The 23,606-nt window shown below is 38.6% G+C and overlaps 1 protein-coding gene across 4 annotated transcripts in view; it reads left to right on the top strand.

Moving 5' to 3' along the window:
- Positions 1 to 2,057: 2,057 nt before the first annotated feature.
- Positions 2,058 to 23,606, top strand: part of WDTC1 (WD and tetratricopeptide repeats 1) — a 34,174-nt gene continuing 12,625 nt past the window's right edge. Inside the window, exons 1-11 of one of the 4 annotated variants that reach the window (XM_063453517.1) lie at positions 2,058 to 2,142; positions 3,923 to 4,056; positions 15,573 to 15,656; positions 15,872 to 15,918; positions 16,410 to 16,521; positions 16,803 to 16,990; positions 17,082 to 17,264; positions 17,454 to 17,545; positions 17,642 to 17,757; positions 17,889 to 17,964; positions 18,163 to 18,247. In XM_063453517.1, the coding sequence (XP_063309587.1) occupies positions 4,009 to 4,056; positions 15,573 to 15,656; positions 15,872 to 15,918; positions 16,410 to 16,521; positions 16,803 to 16,990; positions 17,082 to 17,264; positions 17,454 to 17,545; positions 17,642 to 17,757; positions 17,889 to 17,964; positions 18,163 to 18,247 (1,031 nt within the window). In that variant the 5' untranslated portion in view covers positions 2,058 to 2,142; positions 3,923 to 4,008. Of the gene's footprint in view, positions 2,294 to 3,922; positions 4,057 to 15,572; positions 15,657 to 15,871; positions 15,919 to 16,409; positions 16,522 to 16,802; positions 16,991 to 17,081; positions 17,265 to 17,453; positions 17,546 to 17,641; positions 17,758 to 17,888; positions 17,965 to 18,162; positions 18,248 to 23,606 lie in introns of all 4 variants that reach the window. The other 3 variants (XM_063453501.1, XM_063453509.1, XM_063453526.1) reach the window with 3 other exon arrangements.

The following is a 23,606-nucleotide window of genomic DNA, read 5'->3' as shown; positions in this document are numbered from 1 at the left end:
CCCCTGCGGTCCGTGAAGGCACATTGCAGGGCCGGCGCCTGCATGTGCTGGCAGGGGAGAGGGAGTCACCTCTAAAATATAAAATATTTGATGTTTAAAATATTTATTTCTTAATTTTGGGCTAAAAAAACATGGTTTGTTTTATACATTTTATAAATGGTGTTTTATAAATGGAAAAATATAGTAATTTAATATAGTAATTTTTTTTCATGTAGGCTCTGTCAATCATAGCCAGGGGAGGTGTGGCTAGGGCTGCATAAACAGAAACGAAGTGATTTAACTCCTAAATGGCAGTGAATTGAGAAGTGAAATTGAAGGGGAATGATCTATATACTAAAACTGCTTTATTTAGCTAAAGTAATTTAGGTGACTATAGTGTTCCTTTAAACATTGTTTTTTTTCTCACAAGTTTCCCTATTGTAACTCGAAGAGCTAAAATTACAGGACCATTTTAGTTCGTTCGAATCAGTTTTCCTTAAATGAACGGATAAATGAAATTCGGACAAACCAAAACGCCACATAGATGATACCCGAGTCGGCCAAAACAACTTTTTTCCGGATAAACAAAATCTTGGCATATAATATTAAAAAAAAAGAAAAAGAAATACAGCAGTTCATTCATTACATTTAGGAAATATTTTTAAATGTACACTTTTCGTGTCATCTAAATTTCACAAGTTACACTATAATTGCTGTTTCTAATATTATTATTACTATGTTCATTTACATACTAGAGTAATTATTTTTTTTTTTAACAATTAAAGAGCAAATAATTTAAATACTAAAGTGAACACATAAAATAAAAGGTGAAAGGGATCTTACCTAAATAAGCTTACTACAAATTAAGGCTGCTTTTTATGCTGGTGATATATTACTTCCCTGCACAATTTACAAATGAACTTGGTGCCTGGCATATATTTTACTAAAATGGAACACTCTGCTACAGTATGCAGAAACCAGGAGCTAACCTATGATGTTGGCTGAGTATGGTAAACGGTACAAGTATAGAGATTGCGGGTATATAAATATGTACTGTGCCTTTAAGATATAATAAATGTGTGCTGTGCCTTTAAAACTCACAAAATGTGCGTGGCAGGTCTATTAACAAGAAAGAAAATAAAATAAAATAAAGAGAACAAAGGAAGAGTCCAATAAGTCACAGAAAAAGAGATGAAAAAATAGGGAGAAAAAAGATGAAGAAAAAGATAATATGGTGAATAAAAGCACAAAAAATAAGAAAAATAGATAAAATAAAATAAAAATAAGATCTATCTATTTATCTACTTATTCTTATTTTTATCTTATTCTTATTTTTATTTCATTTTATCTATTTTTCTTATTTTTTGTGCTTTTATTCACCATATTATCTTTTTCTTCATCTTTTTTCTCCCTATTTTTTCATCTCTTTTTCTGTGACTTATTGGACTCTTCCTTTGTTCTCTTTATTTTATTTTATTTTCTTTCTTGTTAATAGACCTGCCACGCACATTTTGTGAGTTTTAAAGGCACAGCACACATTTATTATATCTTAAAGGCACAGTACATATTTATATACCCGCAATCTCTATACTTGTACCGTTTACCATACTCAGCCAACATCATAGGTTAGCTCCTGGTTTCTGCATACTGTAGCAGAGTGTTCCATTTATGTATAGGTTTTAGTGAATCCCTATTTTTCCAGTTTTTGAGCGACCTACTGCTAGTCGGACTCCCTCTCCCCTGGGCATTACATTAGGTATACCAGCACTGTTTATTTACATATATTTTACTTAGAACTTTGAATTAAAAAAAAAAACAAAAAAAAAACACCACTGTTCCTCAGTACCGCTCTTCATTGACACACTGACATTTGACTTGTAGAAGAATTTTCATGAAAACTACAACTCCCGTGATTCCACGATTTGCACAGGGTGTTTCTCAAACTACGCCACTGTTTGGCCTCTCAGGCATTCTAACCTGATAGCTAATTCCAGCGCTCTCATTGGTTAGGCTGCACATCGCTCTCTATCCAACTGTCTTGTTATTGGTCAACTAGTCCCTTCCTTTCCCTGTCCCGTTGCCTGGGCGGCGAAGTTATCAAGTTTGCAATTCCCGAAGATGCGGTTGCGCTGTTAGCGTAGAGTAGGTGCTATGTCAAGATAGGTGAGTTACGCGTATTGCGCAGCAGGAGAGTGCCCACTGTGAGATCCGGCCGGGAAGGTAAACACGGGAACAGATCAGACGGGCCCGTTGGGTCGGAAAGAGTGATGTCGGACATGGAGCCTACTCCTTGAATCTATACGTAGGCAAAAATGTATTGTCTGACACTTGGTTTACATAAAGTTATAGATATTCAGGATCCGGTGTAGTGGAGCAGGAAAGGGAGCCATGTACCCAGTGAGTGAGCACTGCTGGCAGGGCTGACAGTGTACTGCCTGTGTGCTGGGCAGCTGGCAGGGCTGACAGTGTGCCTGTGTGGTGGCACACATTAACAACTCACTATTATTTGGGTGTTGGTGAAGGAGGCACACATATAATACAATGACCATAATGGCTGTACACCTGCACATTCCAAGGGGGCAGGCTGTGGTCATTGTGTTAGTATTACACCCCTGCAGGGTTAGTAGGTGGGTGGTTTGTGTGAATTGTTGATGTCTGTTTATTGCACATTATGTTATGTTTTAGTGTTTAGACATGTTATGGGGAGCTTTTTTGGCAGAGAAGGGGTTACTGGATTGTATTTTGTCTCTCTGGCAAGCAAGGGGTTACTGGGTTGTATTTTGTCTCTCTGGCAAGCAAGGGGTTACTGGGTTGTATTTTGTCTCTCTTGTTTGGAATGGTAGAATTTGGTAAATGCCAGATCTGGATGTGTCATGTTGGTGTAACAAAGGGTTAATATATGGCATGTGGGATGTTTGCTTAGAAGACCTTGCATTGGCAAGGAAGGTTTTTTTTTTGTCATGCCTCTGACAGGGAAGGGGCATAACAACAAAGCACTCCAGTTTCAAATAAATGTATACGATGCATTTTCATAGAAATGCGCATAGACAAAACTTTGCATAAATATATTTTAAATACACATTTTTTTGTAAAAAAATAATTGTTTGTTTTCTTCCCCCAAAGTTGCACTTTTACGTCAAGGTTTGAGACTAAACTGCAATGCCAAAGCTTAGCTGTGCTCTAATCACTTTTACAGGGAGCAGGACAAACAGCACTGACCCCAGAATTTTCTCCCACTCTGTTATATACAAGCTGAAGTCCTTTTATGTGTTTGGAGTTTTTCGTTAAATGTCAGGGATTCTCCCTCTGGAGAGAAGGGTAAAATGTCACATTTAGCCTGAAAGCAAGGAAAGGTTCACACATCAGTATTAGGAACTCTGATTGGTAGTGGGTCCTCTATTTGTGAATGAGATTTTTTTGCAGAGCAGGATGATCCATAAGGCGACCATAGATAGCTGCGTAAGACAGGGGCTACAAAAGCATGCCCTTGCTTGGCCAAACTAACCATTACTTTTTGAAGGGCTCTGAGATCTTAAAGTGTCACTGTCTGGGGGACTTTGCCAAATTGGCAAAAACACCAGACGGTGACATTCCCACTGGTGGTTCGGTGGTGCAGTAGGGTAGGCATGTAAGAGAGAGTTGCCAGCCTAAGACAAGTAAACCTATTGGGCATTGTCATTTTGCAATAGCTTGCATCTATCGTTTGGCCTACTGTAGGGATTTGTTTAAAAGGAACATTCAATGCACCATAGCCACTACAGCATGTAGTTTGTATGGTGCCAGAAGTGTCCTTGTGCCCCACCCCCTTGTAAGCTGTAAAATTTGAAATGGAACCATATCCATGGTATTTGGAGTGTTCCCTTTAATTATAAATTCTGTTTTTAGGAGGGCTAAATGAGTTTTACTGCATTTTCTGATAGACTGCAATATTTTGATTCCACAGATGACAAGAGAAATAAAGTAAAAGACGTGGAGATGGTGCTGATGGTTTCTGTGGCCTCTTGAGCCACTACCTATCCTCGTTCTGACATGGCCAGAGTCAATATAGCTCAGGGCATAATCCATAGGCAAATAAAGGTAAGTTAAGCAGTGTATTGGTAGACAATTAAGTGATGTATTTATTTATTTATTTTGTGTGTGTGTCTGGTGAATCATATCCAACTCCACATCCCTCAAATGTTTTAACAATGTTAGTTTTGGGTGGTGGTGGTGGGGGGCTACTATTTGATTTGCACAAGACACCCATTTTGAAGGTGAAAGATTGCTGTATAGTGATAGAATTCACAGAAATGTATTATTCACTTCTTTTTAAAGCATTCAATATTAATTAAAAAGTAGTACTTTCCTTTTTAAGGTACTTAAATTCCGCCCAAGCCAGGTAGAGGTTCCACCATTCAGGAGTCTCTTATTCTGGTCCATCCACTAGAAGTTTATAAAATAATTACCGGTAGTTTATTTCACAGCTGCAGTTCCACACCTTGTATAAGATGAGTGCAATTGTTTTATAAACTGATAGCAGCCATCAAATAGATGCTATCCATTTATAAACAGTGTTATTCACATTGAGTTTCCGAGTTGCTAACTGCAACTGGGCCTTGGCATTTCTCAATTGGAGAAGAGAAACTTATCCTAGTTGGACTTACTCATTTATATGTCATTGCTTTTATATACTTTGGTCCCACCTCGAGTTTCCAAGTCATCCTGAAGGGTAACCGTGACTTTTGGTCGTTTTAAACACCAATCTATATAAAGGTGTTTATAAAAATGTTTTTATATCTTGCCATACATCTGGTACAGAAATAAGTTTACACATGTGAAATTGTCACAATTTATCTGTTCTAAAGACCTATTGCAAGACCGTTCTCAACTTAAAATAGCTGACTTTCCTAATTCCCCCAAACAACTTGAGGTACATTGGTCATGTTTGGACTTCAACACACAATTGTTCACCTCTAGATTATTATTAATGTTTTTTGGTTATGATTAATAGCCATAAAAATTGGTTATGATTCATAATTCAGAAATATTTATTCCTAATTTCCCATTGTCGATTAGCATACCAAAAGGACTCAAGCTCTGTGGAGGAGTACAATAAAAATGTGTGGAGACAGCAAATCTGGGAAAAAGTACACCTGGCCATAGTAACGCAACTTCAAAGGAAGGAATCCAACTAGCAATTTTTTTTATATATGATCTGACACATAACATAACAGCGACATATAACAGCGGCTACTCCAGATCAGGGGCACACAGCATGGGCATCCACATGGTGGCCACCAAAAGACTTACCGGTCCGTCTTGGCTTGGCTCTCACTATGGGACTGTGGGGCTCGGAGGCCAGATGAGGGAGACCAGGTGAGTGAGTCGGCGGAAGTGAGACCAGGTGTGTGTGGGCTGTGGCATACTGAAATGCAGCAAGCGCCATCTTTGCTTAGACCTTGCATGCAAGTTTTTTTTTGTTTGTTTTTAAAGCCCTGCAGTGACATTCCGTGTATAAGACGACCCCAATTTTAGACTAACATTCTCTTATACACGTAAAAATACGGTAAGTAAGAAAATAGATTGTCTTTCAACACTAATATATTAAAACCTAACTCAATAACCGGAATTATAAATGAGCGAGGCAATAACTGTCTAAAAAATAAATAAAAAAGATTTGTGGAGTAGTCCTGTTAAGTGAATGAGGATCTGTCACGCAATACCTGCTGATGGAAGGCAGTAATAACTCCACACACAAGCAGCTGGTCGCTTTGTTGCAACTTTGACTGCCAGTCTTGAACATCACAATACGTATGCAAGTACATTTAGGGACATATCTGATAATACCTGTGAAAGGGAGCTTTGGTGTGGTTTGGCACCTGTAAAGGCCTGCAGGGCCTGGGCAACTTTCTCCCCAACCCTTTTCCAGTTTTCCAGGTGGTGAGGTATATGATGTAGATATATTGGGGCTTGTCCTCAAGTATTTTTCAACCCAGTAGATTGCAAATACCCTGTTTGAGGCTGTCTCTAGACTCTGAAATTGCCTAGTAGGTACCATGCAAGTTACCTCCTTCTTCAACCTTGGAGTAGGAGCCATTTGGCCTCCGTTTGCTTTGAATATATTATTTCAGCAGTGTTAGCTTCTTGAGACTGTGATAATCCCTAATGATCTGGGGGGAAGCAATGCATACTGAAGACTGACAGATAAGAGTGCTTATTTAAGGAGGCAGAGATGTGTCAGTCAAGCTGCAGCAGACCTCAGATTTGTCAGTTTTGCAACCCAGGACCATTATCTGTTTGCTAAAAAGTAAACTATTTTGAAATCATGTTAAGCAATAAATTATCATTGGTTTCATTCTGCTTTTAACATTATTCAAAAAGTGGCAATACTGTTTCTCAGTTCAAGAGTTGACTTTGACATGTACCCTATTGAAAAGTTTAGGGTTAAGAATGTTTCTGCATTTAGTTGTTTATTCAGTTTAATTACTCATGTAGTATAGATTGTCTTTCATTTTATAGGTCTTAAGTAGGCCTCAGTCTGGACTGCTAGTGACATTCAGCGTGAATGACTTTGGTTCTTATTGTAAAAATTGTGAAATTGTTTGTAGGAAAGAAGTCGGAGTACAAATATATTGAGCCAAACATTATACATCAGCTAGTTTCCATAATTATCCCTGTACAATATTCAGCTAACGTAATATGTAAAATAACAGCGAAAGTAGTAGTCGTAAACCCATCTTTTAGTCTAGATAGTCAGATTATTGATCATCGTAGGACCCCTGACCTTACCGCTTAATGCCACGATCACACAGGTCATCTACTTAATCATTGCATCAAGCTGAAACATAAAGCCAAACCACTAGGGTTGTGTAAAGCCTTTTTATTCTCTGGTAAATATTGATTTCCTTGTTTTGTATAACTTGTTTTTACTTTTGGAATACTATTCATCTATCAATTTCAAACTAATTTATGGAGTCAAATCAAGTTTGTAAAATTTCTTTCACATACGTATGGATATCAAGAAGATATAAGAGCATCAGAAAGCTCCCTTTTTTTTTTTTTTTTTCTTCTCTATAGTATAAATGTGGGCAAGTGAATCGTTCTGGTCTAGATTTCGTTCTGCAAAATATGTGAAAATAAAACCTTTTTTTTTTTTTTTTTTTAATTCTTTATTTTGTTGTGCAGGTGGTTACATATCGATTCAATGACGCCACAACAGCGTAATCGTTGATATAGTAGTAAGAACAGTGGCATGCAAGGCAATGCACATTTTTATAATATTATTGAGCTTAAACAATCTTTCACGATACAGTAGATAACATAAATTAAAAAATTAAACATTACAGAGAGGCTAGAGTAAAGATCCACTTGGCACATTCAGCAATGACAGCTGGGGGTATATAATTGCTATGGTCTGCGATATAAGTCTGAAGTCAGTGCTGCAACCTAGGGTAACTCCTGAGGCTCTTTGTATCATTAGTCTGTTCGGTGTGGTATGGTGCTGCAGGAGATCTATATCGACTAAAGGCCGGTTTGTGGTAGATAGGTAGAAGACATATGCAGACTAGAATACCCTTTTTATACCAGGATAGAGTGCCCTGACCATTAGGTACCCACCGAGTTGCATGGATCTTGAACTGAAATAAGAGTGTTGTACTAACATTAACAGGGTTGATGTGTATCAGCCAAACATAGAACGTAAAAAGAATGCAGCAGTCCAGGCAAGGGTTAATACCTAGTCTATGGAGTACGAGCAGGGTACTAGCTGAAATGTGCCCCACAGGTAGCACGTTGCTGGAGATTCATCCTATCCCCTGGCTTGGTTTCTGCTGTCTTCGATTGGTATCAGTCTGGTGATTATGCTTCCCTCGCGCTGTCAGTAGCTCAGTACTGGGCGCAGGTACACCTGACGAGTAGCCTGTGTTCCCGGCTGGAATTTTTTGTGGGTCGCCGTAGACGCTGGCTGCTGCTGGTTCGAGGTGGTGATGTTGTGGTCGCGGTCAGCTTAGGTTTCACTCTCCGCCTTGCGCGTAGTCTGCCATAGTACGGTTTGTCCCTCTTGGGTCCACGCTGAGTCGCTGCCTTTTTGTTAGGCTGTCTGTGAGGCTGTGTCCCAGGATTTCTGCTAGTTTGAGGTGAGTTTTTGGAGGGTTGTGTTGGGCTGTGGAAGGTGCACGGTAGTGAGTGATCCAGTGCCGTGCCCAAGGGAGTGCCCCTTACGGTTGGCTGCCCGTGGTCCCTCTCACCTGCACTCTTGGGGGTTTTCCGACTTTTCTGTGCTCGGAGCTGCAGTTTCTCCCAGAACTGGGCGAACAGCTCATCAATGCGCCTATTAAGGTCGATGCTTCTGTCTGGACTCTGCTTTGGGGTTGCAGGCTGGAACCGCTGTCGTGGTGAGTACTCAGCCGCCATCTTGTGAGTGCCTTGTGTTTCGGCGGCCCTGGAGTTGCACTGCTTCTTGGCTGTCTGTGTAGGTATGTCACTCCGGGCTCACATCGAGGACCGGGACATCCCCCACCGGTCCTGGGGGGGGGAGGGGGGTAGGAGGTTAGAGGGTCGAGGTGCTGTAGCAGGCTGGCAGAGAGGAGAGTGGCCGTCTCTCCCTCTCCCTCCGTCTCACAGGCCTCGGCAACCGCAGTGTGGGTCTCCGGGTCGTCAGGCTAGTGATTTGGGTATCAGAAGATATGCCCGGATGTCCCCCTTACGGCTATGCCTCACCCGAGCAGATTTACGCCAGGTAGTGGGGTATTAACCCCCGAAATCGTTAGGTTCATGTCGGAGCTCGGACCCGACACGTCCGCTCGGTCTGGATGCTAGGCTCCGCCCCCAAAATAAAACATTTTTATACTTGATTTGGGTAGTGAAGTGCCACAGAATTGGCACCATAAGTGATTATCTCTAGAACACAAGACAGTAGTAGTTCACACGTTCCAAAAGCAAGGAAGTAACTGAACTTCATAAACTGAAAATCAAGGACATGTTTGATAAGTGTGAGAGAATTCTAAGTACAAGACATTTTCACTATTTCGCAGCAGTATAAGAGAGTACTACCAGGCGCTATTATTTTTATAGCAAACACCCAAAAACGGATAACTCGGGGTCTGGTTGGTGTTTCCACCTTCCAAACCTCTAGTTGGAGTGCAGCGCTCTATATGTATATGCAGGAAAACGTGCTTGTGTGTGTGTGTGTGTGTGTGTGTGTGTGTGTATATATATATATATATATATATATATATATATATATATATATATATATATGACTCACCCCTCTCTATGAGCTTGTTAGGGGGTGTGCATGAAAAACAGAAGAGTATATACAAAATAATGGTACAGTATTGTATATACAACAAAAAAATTGCATTATTTATTATATTATATGTGAGTTAAAATTCACTCACATTTTTAGAGCCTTTTAAGATTTTAGGCTCTAAACGTCCAGGCTTCCATGTCTTTTTTAAGGTAGACGGCTTGACCCCTTTTTTCTATCCTTGTGTATGTTCCCTTCCACAGTATGTATAGGAGACAGGAAGAGAGAAGAGCTTTTATTTTTATATCTACATCACAAGAGTTTGAAGAACATGTCGTGATGGAATCAGTCCCCCTGCTCCTAAGGATTAATGATTGTCTTGCTTATGTCTTTGATAACCAGTTATGGTTATGCTTGGCTGAGGACATCATTGAGGAAAACTGTGATGTTTTTGTAAAATTCTTCCACCCACGTGGACCAAAAACATAATTCAACATATCTAATGAGAGTTGACACAGTTTGCATTTCCTTGAACAATGTTCTCGGAAATCTGATGCCTACTGAGTTGAGTTCTGCCACTTGATGTTCCCACAATATTTCCAAGGGACTGATTGAGGAAATATCGCCGTTTCTAATCTGATATGCAGCTTAAAATTGTGGTGTGTCAATCATAAACTTAATTACTGTTATATACTGTTCTTGTTTATTATTGGTTAAGCTTATATTACAAATGTTAATTTGTCAACATAAAGCAGACTTTTCCCAAGAGCCCTAGCTCAGTAACCAGTGGAAACTCAAATTTTACTACAGCAGAGTGCTACCATAGAAGATCTTTGAAGTTCAGGTTCCTATCTGTTCCCCCATCAGGGATATTAAACCTGAGTGTGAGATAATGTTCAAATATTGTACTCTACCCCTATCAGCAAAGGTAGATCCTTAAACTTGAAATGTTCAACATAAATACATTAAGTACCTAGGTACTCTTTAAAAAAATTAGGACTGAGACTTGAATCCTTCCCATTATAAATCAACCCTTAAAGTGGAGCTTTCAGTGGATTTTAAGCTATACATTAATACTTAAATAGTAAATCTAAGGAGCAAATATGTGCAAAATTTTTATATATGTGCATGCACCTTGTAAAGTATTCTAAAGGAAATCGTATGTTACAGGTATGCTCAGAGGCCAAAACTATTCAGTTGACTTAATAACAACAAGATCAAAGCATATTATTTAATACATCATGAATCGCAGTAATATGTGATGTTCAATGTGGGTCTTAGTTTTTGGGTAACACCTAAATTAGCATAGCAACCACAGCCCCTTGTGAAAGGTCTTTTTTTTGTTTTCCCTGGTCCGTCAATTCTTTGACATGAGACTGTGCCAAAGACCTATTTTTAAATAGTTTTTTTTTTTTTTTTTCTCCAATCTATACATTTGCAAGCAAAACTGCTAGAACAATATATATATATATATATATATATATATATATATATATATATATATATATATATATATATATATCTGTATGCTCTTTTAAAATAGCTTTGACAGCCTTTGAAAATCTGTGTGCAAGTGGTGAACATACGATGGGGGCATCTCTTGCTTATACCAGTTGCTCATCACTCATCAAACGCAAGTTAAGATGATGTGGGAGGAGATGTTGGGTACTTTGTTACCAGACAAATGTTTTGTTCCCGAATCATAAAAGCTCTATTAGTACCAAATTTCAGGAGACAAATTAAAAAATTATCTCACAATGGTACCAAATGCCAATAAACTTCACAGGATTTTTCCTGCTGCCTCACCTCTGTGCTGGAGATGCGTTGACAAGGTTGGGAATATTTCCACTTATTTGGTGTTCCTTCCGGGAAAAGGTTAGGAATACTGTTTCAAAAATACTGGATCACTCTTCACCATTCAGGCCAAAGAATGTCCTTTTGCATTGTAACCAACAACCAATCACGAGGTACAAAAAATAATTTCTCACTTTTTTTTTGTACTGAATGCTGCCAAATCCACTGTTTAGAAAATTGTCAGTGATGCCACCTTTTCAACTTTGTCTTTCTAAATTTGTGATGATTGAGGCTTTAGGGCTTTGCTTGCCTAGATCGACACTCTAATGGTGCACTCTAAATAATGGTACTCCATATCTTGTAGTTTTTGGGTATTTTTTTGTCTTTTTTTTAATTTTTTTATTCTTCTAGTCTTTCTTACCAGCTTATCCTGTTATTACTATTCTACCTCTTAGATGCATCTTATTCTCAGCCCCCCTTTTTGTATTCCCCTTTCTTATTCATATGGATGAATATGAATCTGATGTGTCCCTGCATTCCTTACAAGCACTCTTCTATTCCCTATGCATACTGTATTATGAGAGCAATTACTGGATAGCTGTGTGTGTGTGTGTGTGTGTGTGTGTGTGTGTGTGTATGTATATATATATATATATATATATATATATATATATATATATATATATATATATATATATGAAACATGGGGGGATGGTTGCACTCAAACATGCTTAAATGGGGTGCTGCTGGGGGCCATATTATACAATAAACAATACACAAGATCCAGCGCACTCTCCTATCCACTAAACAGCAACTTCAATGTTGACAGATTTTATTAGTTTGTAAAAGTTTTTTTTTTTTTTTTTTTTTTAAATCAAAGATATATAATCAAAGATTAATCGGAGCACTCAAAAAGGACTTCTTTTCTGTGTTTTTAATGTGGCAAAAAATTACATCAAATCTTCAAATCGACGTTTCGACCCCTTAGGGTCTTTTTCAAGATCAAACAATATGTGAAATGACAGAGTTTAAATACAAAATAAAGATTAGCAACTCACCAATCTCGTGTGTGCAGCTACCCGAACCCGGAAGTGTTCCACCACCTCACGTGACTCCTGGGACGTTCGTCCGTACGTGCGTCATGGTTGCTAAGAGATGGAGTGTAAACTCCGTGAAACATGCAGCGTGGTTACTAGGCAATGGAGTGTAAACTCCGTGTTTGGGAAATGTACAAACCGGGAAGCCCGTGCATAAGGAAGTATAATTCAGAGGAGTTACGAGATCATAAAGTGACAGTTAAGAACAAATGAATACGAAAGCATATTCAAACGGATGATTTCCAGTATGTTGAAAATGTATCAATGAGCCGAATGCCGAAAAGATAAATAAACTAGCAGTGAAATAAAAAAGCAGTGAAATAAAAAAGGTGACTTGTGTGGATAAGTGAAAACGTGACAGAACACTAAAAGTGGTGCAATCTGCTCGGCAAAAGGTCCCATAGCATACCTCAAAAGCGGGTAGGGATAAGCAGGATAAGTATAGAACTAAGAATAGACATATCAAGATAGAATTTTAGAAAAAACAATATACAATATTATACAACTATGGTCATAAGTATCGCTGCTGATAAGTCTCAAAATTAAGTATAAAATTAAGTATATCCATATCTGAAGAGTAGGACTATTAACTGGCTGCTGAGAATAATTCACAAAAACATGGTGAATGAAATATATTCATTTAGTCTCTTTGGTGTAACAGTGTCTAGGCGATATATCCAATAGGTTTCACGTTGGAGTAATAGTTTGGATCTATCTCCTCCTCTAGGACTGGGTGGCACATGGTCAATGGCCATAAATTTGAGTGTAGGAAGTCTATGGTTCAGTTGGAGAAAATGCTTGGCGACGGGTTTATCGGATTTTTGGTCTCTAAATGCAGTGGTGATGGTTGATCTATGACCACGGATCCTTTCTCGGAGAGTGAGGTCCGTTTTTCCAACATAGGAAAGACCGCACGGACAAGTAATTAGATATATTACATGATCCGTCATGCATGTGATATATTGGGTAATGGGAATTCGGATGCCACTATGTGGGTGGGCAAATGAACTGCCTGTATTCATGTGACTGCAAGTGACACATCCGCTGCAACGATAGCAGCCTTTCTTGATGGGTCCTGTGGGTTTTTGGTAACATAAAGTGGGATCACTTTTGACTAATAGGTCTCTCAGGTTCTTGTTTCTTTTTAGGCTGATATTAGGTTTTTGAGAGAAAATTGATGGTAGGTTCTTGTCAGAACCTAAGATGCCCCAATACTTGTACATAACTCTTTGGATTTGTGAGGTACCGGTGTGAAGGGTTAGCGGTAAGTACATCTTAGTTGCAGGCGACGTTTTTCTTGTAGTCTCCATAGGTTCCTTTGTCATGTTTCTATTGGCTTTATCCATGGCTCTTTCAAGGACTTCACGGCTGTAACCTCTGGCCAGGAATCTCGCGGTCATCTCTTGCAGTTGGTTTGCTTGATTCATGGGATCACTGTTATATCTCAACACACGCATGTATTGGGATACTGGAAGTGACTCTTTCAGCTTATGTGGGTGATAACTGTTAAATTGAAGTAAAGTATTCCTCGCTGTATCTTTGCGGTAGAGAGTATATCCCAACTTGCCTTCCTCTCTGTCTTTATAGACAGAGACGTCCAAGAATTGAATAATGTGGGTATCCACTGTGAGTGTCAATTTCACCGGAAGTTCAGAGGAGTTGATTCCATTAATCATTTGTTCCAAACTGCTAGTGGTTCCCGTCCATATCAAGAAAATGTCATCTACGAAGCGATGATATACAAGTATCTGTTGATGGAATTTCTCCAAAATATGTTTGGTTTCGAAGAGGAACATATAGGCATTGGCAAATGAAGGTGCCATTGCTGCTCCCATTGAAGTACCCATCAACTGTAAGAAGAAATGATCCTCAAACTTAAAATAATTGCATGTGAGTGCTATATGTAAAAGCTCCATAAGAAATTCGATGGGTGGACCATTGTATTTAGAAGAATTACAAAGAATCTGTCGTAGTGCCTGAACACCTTCTGTGTGAGGTATTATAGTATATAGATTTTTAACATCTAATGTGACCAGTAGGTGTTGTGCTTCCACTGAGGTTACCTTTTTGATGTTTTTCAAGAAATCACTGGTATCACGTAGGCAGGTTGGAAGATCCATGACCGAAGTTTTAATATAATGGTCGATGTATTTGCCGATAGGTTCAAGTAGACTGTCTCGAGCCGAGACTATCGGTCTTCCTGGTGGATTTAATGGGTCTTTGTGAATTTTTGGCAGGGTGTATAGAACGGGATGTTTGGGATGTTCAACGTACAAGAATTTGGCCAAATTTGAGTTGATGAAGCCCATCTGGACTCCAGTATTGATAGTAGTTTGAATTCTATTTTGGAATTTCTTCACAGGGTTAAAGGTTAGTTTCTGGTAAGTAGTTGTGTCGGAGAGTTGATTGTATATCTCATCTCTGTATTTGGCATAGGACATCACTACAATAGCTCCCCCTTTGTCCGCAGGGCGGATGATAATATTAGGATCTGACATTAGGTCTTTAAGGGCCATCTTTTCAGAGCCAGTTAGATTCTGTCGATTATCGGTGGGATTCTTGAGTATTTGTTCGGATTCATTTGTTCTTAACTGTCACTTTATGATCTCGTCTAAGAGATCTCGTAACTCCTCTGAATTATACTTCCTTATGCACGGGCTTCCCGGTTTGTACATTTCCCAAACACGGAGTTTACACTCCATTGCCTAGTAATCACGCTGCATGTTTCACGGAGTTTACACTCCATCTCTTAGCAACCATGACGCACGTACGGACGAACGTCCCAGGAGTCACGTGAGGTGGTGGAACACTTCCGGGTTTGGGTAGCTGCACACACGAGATTGGTGAGTTGCTAATCTTTATTTTGTATTTAAACTCTGTCATTTCACATATTGTTTGATCTTGAAAAAGACCCTAAGGGGTCGAAACGTCGATTTGAAGATTTGATGTAATTTTTTGCCACATTAAAAACACAGAAAAGAAGTCCTTTTTGAGTGCTCCGATTAATCTTTGATTATATATTTTGGACGTGGGTAGCACCAAAGGCAAAAACAAGTCATGGCTACTTAAGGGTGAGTGCCTAATCTATACCTTTTTGTTTTATATAGATAGATATATATATATATATATATATATATATATATATATATATATATATATATATATATAATCTTGTGACTCTGGCTGCATTGTTTCCTGTTTACAATGTCCTTTATTCTTCTGTAAAGATTTTCATTCATAAAACAATTAATAAATAAAGTTACATTTAACTTGAGGTTTTGAGGAGAGGCCCATAAGAGATGTTTAAAAAAAAAAAAAAAAAAAAAAGTATAATACTCATGCGAAAGGATGACCTACACAAAAAGCATTTTTACCATAATTTTTATCTAGGCATCTGTGGGAAGGGGAACCAAACAGTGGAAGAGAAAGGTAATTTCATAATATTTGACATTGTGCAAACTATTTTTGTTTCCTAGGAGAGGGGAGCACAAAGTTTCCAGAGACGTCATCATGTAACCGATCCCTTTATCCGTCGCTTAGGTCTAGAAGCAGAACTGCAGGTAAAAGTGTTAATGGGATAAAATTAATAATGGATTAGATTAGGGGTAGGCAACCTTTGGCATCCCAGATGTTTTGGCTGTATGAGCAGTATGGGAGATGTAGCTCACATCAAGTGGCGTGCTGGTGGTTGCCTACCCCTGAGTTGGATACTAGCATGAGTGGAAAGCCTGTGTGCCAATCCAGTAATCTCTTTAATGGTTGTCCATATATATAGGGTCACACCGGCTGTGTCAATTGTCTGGAATGGAATGAGAAGGGGAAGTGAGTATTTTTTTACATTTTGTCTAATTTCTTTATATATGCATTTGCCCTTTTTCGCTGACTTTTCTGCATGTCACCTTTTCATTTATTATTCCGCCCTCTTGGCTATATCCCTTCATGACCTTTTCACATTCATTATTTCCCTCGTTATATTTTAGCAGCCCACATTGTTTTTTCCATGAAACACACTTCTTATAGTGCTGTCATTCTCCCACTTTGAATGCAATCCTCCTTTATTTTTTTTAAATGTTCTCCTTGCACCTTTTTTCTCCTTGCACCTTTTTTCTCCTTTTGACTCTTGATGATTTTGTATTAATAATTATTTATGACATTCTTTGTATGTAGAGTTTGGTTTAAGAGCATGGTCATCTAGTGGTTATTTGTATTTTCACATTTGAATGTATACGGTCATTCTACATCCCTCAAACTAGAAAGTATTTTTTTGCCAAGCACTGTTTTTCTACTTAATATATTTTTCGTTCATTCTCTAGTTTGCTGGCTTCTGGTTCAGATGACCAGCATATGATGATATGGGATCCTTTCCACCACAAGAAGCTTCTGTCTATGCACACGGGGCATACAGCTAACATCTTTTCTGTTAAAGTGAGTAGAGAACAATTGTCTGTCATGTGTTTACAATCATATAATAGTTTACTTGCTACAGTTAGGTTCAATGTAAAGGCAACTTGGTTAAATTTTCACTATACTTGTTTTTCCCATTCAACAGCGTGCATGATTTATCTAGTCTGTGCATTCTGTTTAATTGCTGTTTGTGTTTTCCTCTTGTCCCTTTACATCCCATTATAATTTTAAGTGGTTTAGTTTTTCACTTATTTTTGATTTTGAACTTGCTTCTTTTTTTTTTTTTTTTTTAAATTCATCAGTTCCTTCCTCACTCTGGCGACCGCATCCTTATCACTGGCGCTGCAGATGCCAAGGTCCATGTCCATGATGTGAACTCTAGGGAGACTCTTCATGTTTTTTCTGAACACACTAACCGGGTTAAACGCATAGCTACTGCTCCTATGTGGCCCAACACCTTCTGGAGTGCAGGCGAGGATGGCCTGATACGGTGAGGATCTTGAAATTTTAATGGGAGAAAAAATTGTGTGGCATTTTCAATTCATACTTTTTATGTAATTTATTTTTTTTACACCCCACAGACAGTATGATTTGCGAGAGAGCAGCACACACTCAGATGTCCTCATTGATCTAACAGAATACTGTGGTCAACTGGTTGAGGCCAAGTGTGTAAGTGTCAGCCCCCAGGACAATAACTGCTTGGCAGTGGGGGCTAGTGGGCCCTTCGTCAGGCTCTATGACATTCGCATGATTCACAGTCACAGGTGAGTCAGAGTTTGTGCTGGTGTTGATTGTCAAAATACTTTTTTTCAATTATTTATACTAGCCTAAATAACTACGCAAACTCTATCTGGAAGTTTGTTCCCCAGAACTGCACCTTTTTTTTTCTCAAACTTGACTTGGTTCAGTTTTCAATATTAGGGGTACATTAACAATCCTTTTTATTTTTGCAGGAAAAATCTGCAGCAGACCCAGTCTGGGATACACACATTTTGCTCAAGACAAAAACCTATCCCTGAGGGAGCTGCACAGTATTATGTGGCAGGTGGGATCTCATTAACCCTTCCTTCTTGTGACTAGCATGGCTCAACTCCGATTGACAAATAATACTACCTTTCCTTTTCATGCTTCCATTACTTAGGACACCTACCCATCAAGCTTCCGGACTATAACAACCGGTTGCGTGTGTTGGTTGCTACTTATGTAACCTTCAGCCCAGATGGGACCGAGCTACTTGTAAATATGGGTGGGGAACAGGTATGTTTTGGACACAATCTCACCTGCAGTGTTAGTTTTATTAGGCCTAAATGCAGACTTTTTACTTATTTTATGACTTATTGTGTTATATTTACATTTTTGTTATTTATTTTTGCCCTGACATTGTACAGGTATACCTCTTTGATTTGACATTCAAGCAAAGACCTTGTACTTTCTTACTTCCTAAATCCCACCATAACTCAGGAGGTAAGTGTTCTAACCGTAAGGATGTTATGTGTAAGTATGTCCTATTGATTTCTCAATCAAAGGAATATGATGTTGCTATAAGAGTAATATCAACAGATGTACTTAGGGTATGATGTATGATGTCTTTTCAACCCTGATCCACAAACAGAATTTATTGGTAAATACTTTTTTTTTTTTTTTTTTTTTCTCTTCTTGCAGATGTCCAAAATGGAAAAACATCCACTAATGGACTTCATTTGCACAGTAATGGATTTCGTGTGAATGACACCAAGACCCTTGTAGGGTAAGGATTTCTCAATTCCATTTTTCTGTCAACACTTTTGACACTACTTTGTGTTCATGCTGTCTGTCTCCCATCTTACCCGTACACATTTTTAGTTTTCTTTCTCTCTTTCTTTTCCTCCTTGTATTTTTTATTTTTTTTTAATTCTTTTTATAGGAAACATTTCAAAGTTCATGTAGAGGGTTAAACCAAGAATGCCATATCTTCCCTCCCTGGCCAAGTAAGAAGCAGGGGAGGGGGGGGGACTAAATTTATTATTTTTTAAAAATATATATATAACAATAAAAATAAAATAAAAAAAATGCCCCCCCCCATTTTACACTAATTACATACCTACTGAAACACACACACACACACACTCTGCATTATATACACACACTACACAAACACACACACTCTGCATTCATTATACACAAACACACTGCATTCACAATACACACCCTACACACACTGTGTTCACTATACACACACTGCATTCACTTTGTGCACACTACACACACTGCATTCACTTTATGCACACTTCACACACACTACATTCACTATACACACACTACACAAACACACTCTGCATTCACTATATATACACATTGCAGAAACACTCACTGCATTCACTATACACACACTACACAAAAACACTCTGCATTCATTATCTACACACTACACAAATACACACTGCATCCACTACACACACACACACACACACACACTACACAAACACACACAGCTCCCCTGTCTAAACACACTGCATCCACTACATGTGGCATGTATATTTTGTGTATTTACCTTTAGAAAGTTTATTTTTTCAAAATGGTAAATGTACAGAATATCGCAAGTTATCGGCCTGAAAGTTCAGATTATCGGTATCGGATCTAAAAAAATCAATATCGGTCGATCCCTAGTTTTAAGATAGGCAAGATGTTTGAGGGGCTGCTAGGGAAGAGTTCAGTTAGTGCATCTATAGCAACTTGGATAATCGATAGCTTAGTTCTTACATTAGGTGCCCATGAAGGCACAGACGCAGGGTTAGTTATTGTTGACAGGTAGCGGCATTAATTCACCACAAGATTTTGATCAAGCAGCTATTTCTAATAATCGTTATACCGATCGAGGCTTCTTTATACAATCAGCATAGTTACTTTTTATTTCAGTTAACCCATTAAACTCTAAGCTTAGATATCCTTACTATATGCACTATTATTTTGCTTCATTTACTTTAGGTGACCTACAGTTTGGCTCTACCAAACTAGACATTTAGATGACTTTTCCCTTTGAGATTTACTTTACTTTTGCTCATTCAATAGATAATTAACTTTGTGACATTGTCTCAAACATAAGTATACTTTCACTTAGTTACTTTTCTCCAGTCATTGACTGCATTGAAAAGTAATTTTTTAAGAAGTTCACATAACTGAAATTACTTATGGTTACATTTTGGAGAATTCAGTATTCTACATTCTCCTTTCGTTTACCATATAAAGGTACTTATCACTTGCAACTAGCCTCTGTGTATATACCTATTGAAGGAATATATACAGGGGATAAGGTATATACACAGAGGGTAGTTGCAAGTATTGCTTATATTCGGGTCGGCTTATACTCGAGTATATATGGTATATTAATTAAACGTTATATTTTATGTGTTAAATGTATTTACGAACTGATCTAATCAGGACAGATTATGTTCTCTCGCTTTCTATAATTAAATTTTCATGAAGGGTTAACCCCTCTACTCTGTCCAATATCGATAGTTATTAAATACACTAGCAGCTTCCAATAGCTCATTTTTTGTGGTAGCTAAAACTATCTTATGAAACCCCTAGCTCGAGCAGTGGGGATTTGTGCTGAACACTATAAAACTGAAAATTTCCATTCGTAGGCATAATATAACACTGGTTAGAACCTAGAAGACAATTAATCAAAACAGGCACTTTATTATAAAATAATTAGGCATTGCACAGCCTAGTTATGAAAAGGTGTCACAAATGTCAGTGGTACTATAGACAGAAATAATATATAAAATATAAACATGAGTAATTGATAAGATAAAAAAATGGGCAAATTGAGGAGCAAAGTCCCCTAGTACCGTTGTCATGGACATCCAGGACAGGCCTCAACCTGGTGCAGAAGCTGCCAAAGTCTCTGCCGTATCAGGTTGCTCAATGAGAGCTCAAATATTACTGCTCATGATTGGGAGGCCAACATGCCCTTCAAGCCCATTGAACAAAAGCATCCCCATGGGTCATCAGGGAATGAGATTTAGAATTTTCCACCTTCATAGGTGACTGGGACCTTTCTGTCTTATTGAACTACTGTTACCACTGAGTAGTGTTTACACCATTGTAGTGTCTGACAGGGCAGATCTCTGTTGACCATGAACTTGAGATTGTCGTATTCTATATGTGCTCTTGATTGGGGCACTTTCAGGAATGGCATTTTATGTGAGTTGGACAACATCATCTCGAGGAGAGCCCACTGGGGCTGTAATAGTTTTACGAATTCTGTACACCTGATCCACAGCCAGTTGATGATCAGCCCTAAATATAGCAGGGAAAACAATCAACCGACTAACAAACTGCAACAGCTGTTTCGGGTTTATATGCTTCCAATTCCAAACTTTATTTTTTTGCTGTTTGAGTAAGGACTCGACGGACAGCTCCATTCTCTCTGTGACCGTTGTGTACTGCTCAGGGCAACCCTCCTGCAGTTGGTAGAATCAGTGGTGGCACAGACCCCAAAGAAAGTAGTCTCATACATCTCATGTGCCTTAATGAGGTAGTGTTGTCTTTAGAACCTAAACAGAAATGCTGTGTAAAATATATGGCCATAGTGAGGAGCTCAAGTACCATATGTTGGATCATATGCTTAGCCTTCTCCACCCCCACCTTGTATTTTAGATTTTTTTTAATTTACTCTGCAAGTTACATTTGGCTTGAAAAACCTGAACTTAAGATGTGCTGTGAACTGTGCACTTTGCAAAGTTAATTTGAGTCATACGTTTTCAATAATTTTATTGACATGCATGTACAGTTTTGCGCAAAAGTTTGCATACCCTTGGAGAATTGGCAATATATGTACCATTTTTAAAGAAAAAAATGAGTAACCAGACAAAACACATTTCTTTTATTTCTTATGGGATTCATATTCAACTGTAGCTTATAACATAATGGCACAATTATGATATAAAACATGTCAACAAATTAAATGACCCCTGTTTAAAAGTCTGCATTAGTTTTTAATATTGTGTATTGCCCTCTTTAACATAAATAACACCATGCAGTTTTTTGTAATAGTTGTCTATGAGGCCCCTAATTCTTGCCTCCAGGTCATGCAAAGTCTTTGATCGTCTTTCATTAACCGCAGGTTTGAAATCTACCCAGTGACTTGATGATATTAAGGTCAGGAGACTGTGATGGACACTCCAGAACCTTCACCTTTTTCTGCTGTAACCACTGGAGGGTCAACTTGGCCTTGTGCTTAGGGTCCTTGTCATGGAAAGTCCAAGAGCCTTTGTGCAGAATAATGCAAATTGCCAGTATTTTCTGATTACATGCTTCATTCATCTTGCCATCAATTTTTTCACATGATTCCCCATGCCTTTAAAGCTTACACATGCCAAAAACACCAGTGGGTTATAACCATGCTTTACAGTGGGAATGGTATTTTTTTCACTTTAGGCCTTGTTGACCCCTCTCCAAACATAGCGCTTATGACCATAAAGCTTTATTTTGGTCTTGTCACTTCAAATTACAGTGTGCCAGAAGCTGTGAGGCATGTCAAGGTATTGTAACCAGGCTCTTTTGTGGCATTGGCACAGTCAAGGCTTCTTTCTGGCAACTCAACCATGAAGCTAATTTTTGTTCAAGTATTGTCGTATATTTCTCTTGAGGTTACCTGTGGGATGAGAAGTTCACTGGTGTTTCTTTATTCTGGATTGGCAAAAGTGTTTTCCCTGGTGTTTTCTTTGCTCTCTAGGCTGTTGACTAGATCCCTGCAGGTAGCAATTTTTACTGGTCAAATTTGTACTTGTATTCATTTTTTTTGGCAGGTGTTTAGTTAACTGCCATTTCATTTTTATTTATTTGTTTATAACTCAATTGTTAGTATTAATCATTCTCCCGCTTCTGCCAAGTATACTACTAGAGGTCATAGTTGAGCATAATATATTTTTTCTGTATTTATGGATTTGCTATTAAAGAGTGCATTTGAGGGTGCAGTCTCTCTTGACTTCTATTTTTACAGCTCTCAAGACTGGTCTTGCCCTAGATCTCCATCAATGAGAAGAAAAAAAGCCGGCGACGTGTCCAGGATGTGGCACCAGGCCTTTAGAAAAGTGCAGGGTTTGCAAAAGATGCATGTCTCTGACGGAGAATCTGACCAGTGTCAGGCACCACAAGCTTCTACCTCTGTCCAGGATATTGCTTCATGGATTAAGCAGGCAGTGGCAGAAGGTATTGCAGAACCCACTAGTGGAAAAAGGCCCAGATGCAAAAGTTTCCAGTTGGATTCTGACACTTCTGAGGAAGGAATGCGGGGTATTGCTGAATCCTTGGAATTTGAGCTTATTTATTTAAGTGAAGTAGTTTTATTATCCCATAGCTCATGTTCTTTAGACTCAATTGAATATCTTATTGCCTTAGAGGCCTCAGATAAGTACTTTTTTTAAACAAAAGAAAGTTGTCCTTTCCTCTACATAGATCTATTACAGATCTTATGAAGGCAGAATGGTCCACTCCTGAGAAGAGATTTTCCCTTCAGGGACGTCTCCAAGTTATACTCGATTAAGGAAAATGATTTAAAGTTGTGTCTCTCCAACCCTAAGGTGCATGATCCTGTTATAAATTTGCTGAAAAGCTCTACACTTCAAATTCAGAGCAACACCCCCCTTAGGGATCCTATGGACAAAATAATTGATGCTGACCTCTCTAAATCATTTTGGTCACTGGATTAGGCTGTCATCCAGCAGTATCCATTTCCGCCATGTCCAGGACTTTAAGATCCTGGCTTATGGATATCGAGGAAGACTTGGTTAAAGGTTTGAGAAGACATAATCTTGCATATTGTCAGGTTCCTCTGGGAGTTTTTAGGAAGAGTGGCAGGTCCTATTGTTCTTACAGCAGTGTCCTTGAACTAATTAGACCTGCTATATTAGATTGTTTCAGACATATCTTGGTAGCCTGTCTCACTCCATGACATTAGGAGATGCCAATTTTTATACCCCTATCTTAATATAGGCATTGTTTGATGTCCCTCCCTGTCCAACTATAGTCTCTCTGATGCTCAAGCGTTCTCTGATTTTTATGAGGTTAAGATTTGATTTGATTGCTGGGGCATTGGCCAGTCTATTAAAGCCTAATGTATT

Source organism: Pelobates fuscus, chromosome 1, assembly GCF_036172605.1.
Source record: "Pelobates fuscus isolate aPelFus1 chromosome 1, aPelFus1.pri, whole genome shotgun sequence".
Classification (NCBI taxonomy): Eukaryota; Metazoa; Chordata; class Amphibia; order Anura; family Pelobatidae; genus Pelobates; species Pelobates fuscus.
This window is presented reverse-complemented; position numbering and strand designations above follow the sequence as displayed.